General features: G+C 43.1%; 1 protein-coding gene across 1 annotated transcript in view; it reads right to left on the minus strand.

Moving 5' to 3' along the window:
* Positions 1–10,569, minus strand: part of MCUR1 (mitochondrial calcium uniporter regulator 1) — a 36,166-nt gene extending 25,597 nt beyond the window's left edge. Inside the window, exon 1 of the mRNA XM_006891615.1 lies at positions 10,167–10,569. Within this exon, the coding sequence (XP_006891677.1) occupies positions 10,167–10,569 (403 nt within the window). The remainder of the gene's footprint in view (positions 1–10,166) is intronic.
* Positions 10,570–10,795: the final 226 nt, after the last annotated feature.

Below are 10,795 nucleotides of genomic sequence, written 5' to 3' on the forward strand. Positions count from 1 at the left end.
ATTTTGGTCTTTTCTTCCTCTTCTGTCTTTGTAATAACCATCTGCACTCTTCCTGGATGATACATTTGACATCCTCCCACAACTCATTAGGTCTTCGCTCATTAGTGCTCAAGGCCTCAAACCTGTTCTTGAGATGGTTCTGAAATTCAGGTGGGATGAACTCAGAGTCATATTTTGTTTCCCGTGGTTTTGGTTTAATTTTCCTCAGCTTCAGCTTGAACTTGCATATGAGTAGCTAGTGGTCTGTTCCACAATCAGCTCCTGGTCTTATTTTCACTAATCCATCTGATTCCTATGCATACCATCAGGTGAAATCCATGTGCATAACCTGCATTTATGTTTCTTATAAAATGTATTTGCAATGAATAGGTCATTGATTGTGCAAAATTCAATCATTCTATTTCCAGCTTCATTTCTCTCACCAAGACCATGTTTTCCGACTACTGATTCTTCTTTACTATTTCCAACTTTTGCATTCCAGTGACCCATTATTATCAAAGCATCTTGATTGCATGTTCAATCGATCTCCGACTGTAAAAGTTGGTAGAAATCATCTATTTCTTCTTCTTTGGCTCTGGTTTTTGGTGCATATATCTGAACGATAGTGGTATTCACTGGACTTCCTTGTACATGTATGGATATTATTCTTTCACTCACAATGTTGTACTTCAAGATGGATCTAGAAATTACTTTTTTAATTATGAAAGCAAGTCCATTTTTCCTCGCCTTTTCATCTCCAGAGTAATATATGATCATCTGACTCAAAATGCCCCATGCCAGTCCATCTCATCTCTCCAATGCCTAGTATGACAATATTTATGCGTTCCATTTCTTTCTTAACAATGTCTAATTTTCCTACATTCATGGTTTTCATATTCCATGTTCCAATCACTAGTGTCTGCCTATAGCATCTTTAAATATTTCTTCTCAAGGCTTAAATTTGTTTCTCAGTTCTCTCAGCTTAGGAAATACAGAATGAGTTCTTCCCTTTTTATTCTCCAACTCCTGCCTCTGCACAAAATGGAAAACTTTTACCAAATCTTGCACTCCAAAACTGACTGAACATGCAATCAAGATGTATACATGAGACCTGGGAGTAGAGCCCAAAACTATAAATTTCATAAGTGACAAACTAGGATCAAGCTTAGAGGGCCTAGTCTACAGTATAAAGAATCTGCCAAATACAGCCAGAAATGCACAATCTAGAGAGGACAAAATTGATGAATGGGACCTTCTAAAGATTAAGTTGTGTGCATCAAAACCTTTTTCCAACAGGGTGAAAAGAAAACCTACTGACTGGGAATAAACATTTGGCAATAATACCATCTGAGACAAGGGTCTCATAATGAAAGTTTACAGAATACTCCTGGGCCTCCACAAGAAAAAGACTGATAATCCAATTACAAAATGGGCAAAAGACATGGAAAGAATTTTAAGAGGAAGATACTAAAATGGCCAACAGACACAAGAAGAAATGCTCAAAATTAGTGACAATAAGAGAGCTGCAAGTCAAAACCACAATGAGATACCATCTCACTCCAGTAGCAGTGGCAAAGTTTAATAAGTAAGTAAATGTTGGAGAGGATGTAGTGAAATGGGAAGTCTTTTACATTGTTGGTGGGATTGTACAATGGTACAACCACTCTGGAAGGCAGTTTGGTGTTTCCTCAAAAAGCTGAACATAGAAATTCCATGACCCAGCTATTCCATTGCTTGGAATACACCCCAAGAAAATGAGAACTGAGGCTCAAATGGAGATCTATACCCCAATGTTCATAGCAGCATTATTTATAATCACAAGAACATGGAAACACAATGGGATACTATGCAGCACGCATGAGCAATGATTTTGTAAATTACTACCTAACTCAGGAGGGACTGGAGAGTATTATCCTGAGTGAATTAACTCAGTCCCATAAGGACAAATACTGTATAAAACCATTATTGCAGAATGTGTACAAGGATCCAAGGGGAAGGAGGAGGGTGGAAGCAAAGGGATGTGCTGGGGGTGGGCGGAATTAATTATGGGATTACACAATTTGATGGGTGGGTGGGGTGAGGGAAATGGAAAGGATCTGGTATGAAAAACAATGTATTCTAATTTTGTAAATAAACTAATATAAATAAAATAAATAAAAAAGATGGCTTCATGATAACTGGTGACTGCAATGCAAAAGCTAGAAACAGTGAGAAAGGAATAGTAGTTGGAAAATAAGGGCTTAGTGATAGAAATGAGGCTTGAAATAGAATGAGAAAATTTTGTATTTCCAATGATTTATTCATACTGACGCTATGTACAGCAGCTCTGAAGTCTGCCCTATCCTGAGTCAGACTCATTGACTCCAACACACCCACCCCCTTGCCCCAGAGACTGCATAAACCCATCTTATCTGGGGTCTTCCTCTTCTGCACTGTCCCTCCACCCTTCGGAGCATGACATCCTTCTCCAAAGACTGGTCCCTCCTGGTCATGTGCCCAAAGGACATGAGACAGAACTTCAAAATCCTACCCCCCAAGGAGAAACTTGGTTTTACCCTAAGACAGACCTATATGTTTTCTTGGCAGTCCATTGTATGCTCAAGACTCTTCTTTAGCACAACAACTCAGAGACTTCAGTTCTTTGTCATCCAGTTCTCTGATGCATAGCAAGTAACTGTGAAGACCATGGTCTGGATCAGATACACCTTAGTCTCTAGACTAACACTGTCGCTCTTTAGCACTCTGGAGATGTCCCTGGCAGCAGATTTTCCGAGTGCAATTCGTCTTTTGATTTCTTTACTGCTGGTGCCAAGCGCGTTGATTGCTGAGCTGAGCAAGCTGTAACAACCTCAATCTCTTCTCCACTTATCGTGGTTCTGCCAAGTGGCCCAGTGGTGAGAATCTTTGTCTTCTTGATGTTGAGCTTCAATCTATATTGAAGCCTACTATTCTTGATCTTCTGCAGCAAGTGCTTCAGGTCCTCCTCAGTTTCAGCAAGTAAGGTTGTGTCATCTGCATAACATAGGTTGTTATGAGACAAAGGCCTTCCTCATTTGGCCCACATACCAAGTCAACTTTCTAATTACCTACTATTCTAATTTGCATGCTTCCATTCCTGAGCACTCTATCCTTAGGTCTAGTTTGCTTCTCCCTTGACCAATTGATAAATTTTAAGCATCCTCCTTCTTTTAAAAAATTTCTTTTTTACGTAACTTGACATTTTACTAAGTCCTGCTATTTTCCAGGCATGGCCTTATTATGTTCTACTCTACGGTTCTCTCTGCTACCTCCTCCTAGTTGAGGGTCTGTGTTCTCAGAACTGAGAAGCCTGGATTTGAAAGCTTTGCCACAGCCTTTACTCCACCATTTCCTCAACTCTTGGGTATTCCTGAGTGGCATAAACACCAAAAGCTTAGAAGTTCAAGACTATCCAGAGGCACTTCAGAATAAAGGCCTGATGGTTGACTTCTGAAAAAAATCATCTATCAAAACCATATGCAGCACAATTCTACTCTGATACTCAGGGGGTTGTCATGAGTCAGAAGTGACTTGGGAGCAACTAGTAGTAAATATAGCATCTGGCAGAGGGCCTGGCATACTGTGGGCAAGAGATGTCCAAGATCTGGATTCTTAATATCTAGAAAGAAAATCTAAGATTAACATAGATCTTCTTCCTTTACATAATAAGCTCAATTAAATGTAGGACCTTTTATTTTTTCTCTCTCTTTACCTCCAAGTCCTGCGTCTAAAACTGGCCTCTACAGGGAGACTCTGGGTGTCAATCCGACACAGAACAGCTCCACAGCCACCTCACTCAGGTCAGAACTCAACTAGACTGTCCCAAGAGTCAGGGAGCCAGAGACACTGTTGTCTAGAACTGGTCTGGAGAACGTGATGGTTATTCCTTGTTCCTCATAACAAAACAACCATTGCCATCTAGAACTGACCTGTGAAAACACCATAGGATTAATTCTAACCTCCAATTCTTTGTTTCTCATAAAAAAACACTATTCATGTGATTGCAAAAACAACACTCCCCCCACCTTTTCCCCTGCCCTCCAAACACACATGCAAGGTCAACTAAAGAGATGCATTTATAAGGAAGAGGTAACGCCGCTTTGGACACTACAGATTCTTTGCCAAAAATGAGTGGAATGAGAAAAAGAGCAAGCCTATTTCCAAGAAATACTGACACCTGGAAAGTGGACTAAAGGTCTGGCCACATCCCACTTGGCTCTCCAGCTTCTGTGGACAGGGGGATGTGGGCTTGCTTCCCACCTGAGGAATACTGAACCCCTCTGACTCACTGTTTCTTATTGTAAAAACAAAAGGCAGTCCCAGAAGCACGAATTCCCACTAGTAACCAGGAAGCATGTAAATGGAACCATGCTAAGACATAATAAGCAATTCTCCTTTCTGGGAACTTCCAGCATGCAAAAGAACAAATATATTAAAATAAACAAACAAACAAAAAACAACCAAAAAAACCAACCAAAAACCAAAAAACACAAAACCTTAAAAATAATTATAAAAGAGATCTACTGAAACTAGAAATAGTCTTACTGAAACTTGGGATTCAACTAAATTACACATCTAAAAATAAAAGGTTTGCTTGATTATGGTTAAGACTTTTACCCCTGGTATTTGTGTTTCCCCAAACTTATTTAATTATTAGGAAAATGTCCCACTCTTATGATTTTGTGATGAATGGAACTGTTTAGCAGTAATACAATAGTACCTCTTGTATGCTAACAAACTAATGAGTTAGCTGGTCAAGAAAGATGAACAAAAAATCAAACTACAGAAATTAAGACCAAACCCATATCCAACTCATACATCAACACCATTCTACACTCACTTCCCACATTTAGCATGTGAGAAGCCTTTGTGGCATAGTGCAAAATGTGTCAGGATGCCAACTCTGAGGGAAGTGACTAGAAATAAATACCAAGCACTCTTGGAGAGAAAGACAGGAAGCCTGTCTCTACCTGTAAAACTTCCTAGTCTCAGAAACCTGATGGAGGGCTGCTCTGAGTCGGAATCGTTTGACAGCAGTTAAGGGTATACACATAAAGCAGAAGGAGCCTGCTGGTAGCACAGTGGAATTAAGCATTAGGCTGTTAACAAAAAAGGTGGCAGTTCAAATCCACCAGCCACTGGATGAGAGACATAGAAGGCAGTGTGCTCCTATAAACACTTACAACCTTGGTAACCCTATGGGCAGTTCTACTCTATCCTATAGAGTTGTTACAAGGCAGAAACAACTGAGGGAATTGGGATTGGCTTTTTGGGAATTCACTGTGCTGCCCTACTACCAACTTCTTCCCTAGCTGATGGTTTTCTTAATTTTAGTATTGTTGTTGTTATATGCTGTTGAGTCACCTGTGACCCATAGTGACCCTATGTACAACAGCCCTAAATCCTGCTCTATCCTGTGTCAATCCCATTAGTCTCTGACTTTGCTACATCCAATATACCCAGTCACTGAATCAATCCATCTCATGGAGGGTCTTCCTCTCTTGTGCTGTCCCTCCAACATCTCAAACATGACGTCCTTCTCCAAGGACTGGCCCCTCCTTGCAACATGTCCAAAGTATGTTAGGCGAAGCCTCAGAATCCTTGCCTCCAAGGAGCAGCCTGGTATCATCCTTTCTAGGATGAACCTGTTTGTTCTCCTAGCAGTCCATGGTATATTCAATACTTTTCTCCAGCATCACAGCTCAAAAGCATCAATTCTCCTTCTTTCATCCCTAGTCATTGTCGAGCTCTATTATGCATACCAAGTAATTGCTAAGACTGATCAATTCAAGCCACGAGTAGCAATATTTAAAGAAGTTTTGTGTTAAATGATCCAAAAACCATTAAAAGAAAATAGAAGGAGTATTCAAAGTCACTATACCAGAAGGAACTGGCTGACAGAAGAATTTCATGAAATAATGGATAAGCAAGAACCTACGGTGATGAATGAGGAAGTTCAAATTGCTATGAAAGAACTGGTAATAAAACAAGGCTCCAGGAGTTGACAGCATACCAATCGACATATTTCAACAAACAGATGCTGCCCTAGATGTGCTAACTTGTGCCAAGAAATCTGGAGGACAGCCAACTGGCCAACTGACTGGAAGAGATCAATATTTGTTCCCATTCCAAAAAAAGGTGACCGACAAAGTGCGGAAATTATCAAAGAATATCATTATATCATACGCAAGCAAGATCCTGCTGAAAATTATCCAAAAGCAACTGGAACAACATGTCAACAGAGAACTGCCAGATGTGCAGGCTGGGTTTAGAAAAGGCCATGATATTAGGGATATTATCGCGAAGGGTAGATAGATCTGGCAGAAAGAAGAGAGTACCAGAGGAATGTATATCTGTGTTTCATTTACTACGCAAAGGCTTTTGACTGTGTGAATTGAACAAGCTATGGCTGACTTTGAGAAGAATGGGAATCCCAGAACATTTGACTGTGCTTATGTGAAACCTATACTTGAAACAAGAGCTAGTCATCAGAACAGAGCAAGGAGACAGACACTGCATGGTGCAAAATCGGGAAGGGTGTCTCCCAAGGATGTATTCTGTCTCCATACCTTTTCCAATCTCTATGCAGAACAGATCATCCGAGACCCTGGGCTGTACGTGGAGAAATGTGACATCAGGATTGGTACTGCGTTGTGTAGATGACACAACCCTACCTGCTGAAACTTCGGAGGACTGTTGAGGATTCTCACCACTGGGCCAATTTGGCAGCATCAGTATGAATGGTGAAGAGACTGAGTTAGTTAACAGTTTTAGTTTGCTTAGCTCCACTGTATACATTCTTAGTACCAGCAGCCAGGAATTCAAGAGATGAATTACACTGGGAAAGTCAGCTGTCAGGGACCTCTCCAGAGTACTGAAGAACAATGATGTCAGGCTGGAGACTAAGGTGTGCCTGATATGGGCCATGGTCTTCACAATAGCTTACTATGTTTCAGAGAGCCGGACAATGACTAGGGATGACAGAAAGAGAACTGACGCCTTTGAGCTGTGGTGCTGGAAAAAAGTGTTGAATATACCATGGACTGCTCAGAGAACAAACATGTTTGTCTAGGAGAGGTTGAAACTGGGCTGCTCGTTGGAGGCAACGATTTTGAAGCTTCGTCTTGACATACTCTGGGCATACTGCAAGGAGGGACTAGTCCTTGGAGAGGGTCCTCATGTTTGGGAGATGGGAGAGACAGTGCAAGAGAGAAAGACCCTCAATGAGATGGATCGATTAAGTTATTGGGGTAATGGGAGTAGGTGTGTCAGAGATAGTGAGGTTAGCACAGGATAAATCACCATTTAGGGCTCTTATACATAGGGTCACTGAGTCTCAAGCATCTTGACGGCACATAACAACAACAACAACAACATGGCCTGGATCTTTGTTTTCTTGATGTTGAGCTTCAATCCATATTGAAGGCTGCCAGACCTTGACCCTCTGCAGTGCTTCAGGTCTTCTTCAGTTTCAGCAAGCAAGGTTGTATCATTTGCATAATGCAGGCTACTGATGAGTCTTCCTCCAGTTCTGATGCTACATTTCTCCCCATACAGCCCAACCTCCCGGATAATCTGTTCTGCATATAGATTGAAAAGGTATGGAGATAGGACATATCCCTGGTGTACAGCCCTCCCAATTTTGAACCATGTAGTGTTTCCTTGCATTGTTCTGACAACTGCCTCTTGGTCCAAGTATAGTTTTTGCATAAGCATGATCAAGTGTTCTGGGATTCCCACTCTTCTCAGTTAGCCACAGTTTGTTGTGATCCACACAGTCAAACGCTTTTGCATAGTCAATAAAACCCAGATAGACATTCCTCTGGTACTGCCTGCTTTCAGCCAAGATCCATCTAACTTTGGCTATAATATCCCTAGTACCATGGCCTCTTCTAAACCCAGCCTGCACTTCTGGAAATTCTCTGCCGACGTGCTATTCCTGTTGTTTTTGGATAATTTCAGCAGAATCTTGTTTGCATGTGGTATTAATTATGTTCTTCTGTAATTTCTGCTGTCAGATCACCTTTCTTTGGAATGGGAACAAATAATGATCTCTTCCAGTTAGCCATGAGGTTGTCCTCCAGATTTCTTGGCACAACTTGGTGAGCACATTCAGGGTAGTGTCTGTTAAAATATGTCAATTGGTATGCTTCCTGGGTCAATTCTTTCAGAGCAACTTGAACTTTTTCCTTCCTCACCACAGGCTCTTGCTCATACATTATTTCATGAAATTCTGTGTCCACCAATTCCTTTTGGTACAATGACTCTGTATACTCTTTCCATCTTCTTTTAATGCTTCCTGGATCATTTACTAGTCTGCATAAAGCATCCTTAAGTATTACAACCTGAGGCTTGAATTTGTTTTTCAGTTCCTTCAGCTTAATAAATGCTGAGCGTGTTCAGCCCCTTTGATTTTCTGACTCCAGCTTTTTGGACATTTCATTATACTGCTTTACTCTTGTCTTCCTGTGCTGCCCTTTGAAATCTTCTGTATTAGATAATACTTATTTTATGACAATAAAAATTCTTAAAACTCTGAAAAATGTGTAGTTACTGATAGCTACTGACAAACGGCTATAGAGTACTTAAATGAATAATTTGCCAATTAGGAAAGATTGATAAAAATGATGATACTTCTACCAGGTTTTTAAACCAGTAAATTGTTTATACTGTCACAAGAATCTCTGGTGATGCAAGGGTTAAACAGTCAGCTGCTAACCAAAAGATAAACAGCTGGAACTGATAAATTAATTTTCTTAAAAAAATTAATAAAAAATTTTTAAATTATTTCTCAGATCTGACTGTCCATTGGGTTTTTAAGGCTATAAATCACATGGGAGTCGACTGCCCATCCTTCTCCAGTGTATTCCACTCATTAGAGCTTGGGCTTTAAGTTCGCAGTACCACTAGCTATGGACTCCTCTGCTAGCGCTGCCTGAGGCCTTCAATTAAATGTCACCTTCTCAACAAAAACTATACTAATCACTCTACATGAATTCACAACCATAGACTAACTCACTCCACTTCCTAACCCGCAAACAATAAAAAAATTAAAATAAAAAAAACACCCAAAAAGCAAACCCACCAAAACAAAAAAAACCCCAAAACCAGCTATGATCTGTGTCCCAAGATAATCTTGACATATGGGAAATTTAATGGCCGATTTTTATTTTTAAATGAGAAAATGAGATCACAAAGGTCTTTCTGGCAAAGCACCTCTGGATAAACCTGAGACCTCAATCTTCAGGTTAACAGGCTAGTATTAAAATGGGCAACATCCAGGGACTCTTTCCTGTCTTTATCCCTTTAAATTTCTCTAAAGTCTTCACTATACTATCTTATACACAATTAGACATTGTGTATGCTTACTATATTCTCTTATATGTGTAATTGCAAATCAATCATGCAGGCATACATAGATTTTAAAAAAGACCTCACTGCAGTAGGGTTGTAACCAACTCATAGGAGATCAACCAGTATACTTTTCTGTAGAGGTTAATGGATCTGAACCGCCAGAGTGGAGCTGTCTTTGGGTAAGAGGTGCAACTCTCGATGGATATGCCAAGAGCGTCCTTACAAAGATTATACAAAGTACAGCATACATATAGCATATATAACATAATTTAACACATAAATAAGTATGCTTACTCTTCTGTGCTAATTCCACAAGGGAATAGGTTGCTAAGACATTCTGAAAGCTTAGCCAAGTGCCAAGTACATAGTCCCTTGCTGCTAATGAAATGATGAAGCTGTTTGGAAATTAAATTGCAAACCAAAACTGAAACCTCTCCATTTCCCAGAGTTTCACTTTTCGAACTTGCAAATGTGCACACCCATCATTCCAACATCCACTTCGGCAAAGCTGCCAACAGGCTGCTAGGCGTGTACCATGCCTGACCCACCGCGCGGCCACGCCTCCAACAGTCACTTAGTGCCTGGGTTTCCGTGTAATTAGGAATTTCTCAGGCAGACAGAGTGCAAGGCACCTCAGATGGGAAGGGCGGGCGGGGCAAGACCTTCGGTCCCACGTCCCGGGAGGAGGTCGGGTGTCCTCGCCTGACCCGAGCTCTGCGTCGCCCTCCCGGAGGTCATATCTCCTTTCTGGTCCAATGCTCCGCCCCGCGAGGCGACCCTCTGCTCTTCTCTCCGTTCCGACCTTGCCCCCTCACCTCTCGAGGACCCGAGGGCTGCGGCCGGGGCGTGGCACAGCTGCCCCGCGCCGGGGAAACACGCGGCGCCCGGGGGCCCTTTCCGTGCATCGCTGGGCCGAGCCAGGGGCGGCCGGGGGCGCGAGCGCTCCCATTCCTGCAGCGAGCGGCGCGGCGCGGCTGTCAGGCGCGGGGAGGGGACGAGAAGGAGGAGGAGCAGCGGGGAGGCACGTGACCCGCCGCCGCGGACAGCCGGGGCGCGGGGCTGCAGCGCCCCCAGACCGCCGGCGATCGCCGAGAAGCCGCGCCCCGAGGCGCAGTGGCCACCTGGACCCCCGCACTGGCTCGCGGGGAGGAAGAACAGAAGTCGCCGGTGGCAGAGCAGGCGCTGCGGTCTCTCGCCTGCGTCGGATCCGCAGTCCATCTCCGAAGCGGTCACGGGCCCGGGCGCGCGCATGGCGTACGCGCCCGAAACGGGTCACTCCCGGGCCCCGGCAGTGGAGTCGGGCAGCAAGAGCGCGCGGAGGCGGGCGCGCGGGCCCGCCCTTTCCGTCGCCCGCGCCCGAGGCTGGACGGGAGCGTGGGCGGCGCGCCGGCGTAGGGCGCCACCGCCGTGACTGACAGGCCTGTCTAGACGCCGCGCCAGCCCC

The sequence above is a fragment of the Elephantulus edwardii genome, unplaced genomic scaffold, assembly GCF_000299155.1.
Source record: "Elephantulus edwardii isolate Elephantulus edwardi_28Jun2011 unplaced genomic scaffold, EleEdw1.0 scaffold00101, whole genome shotgun sequence".
In the NCBI taxonomy this organism is placed as follows: Eukaryota; Metazoa; Chordata; class Mammalia; order Macroscelidea; family Macroscelididae; genus Elephantulus; species Elephantulus edwardii.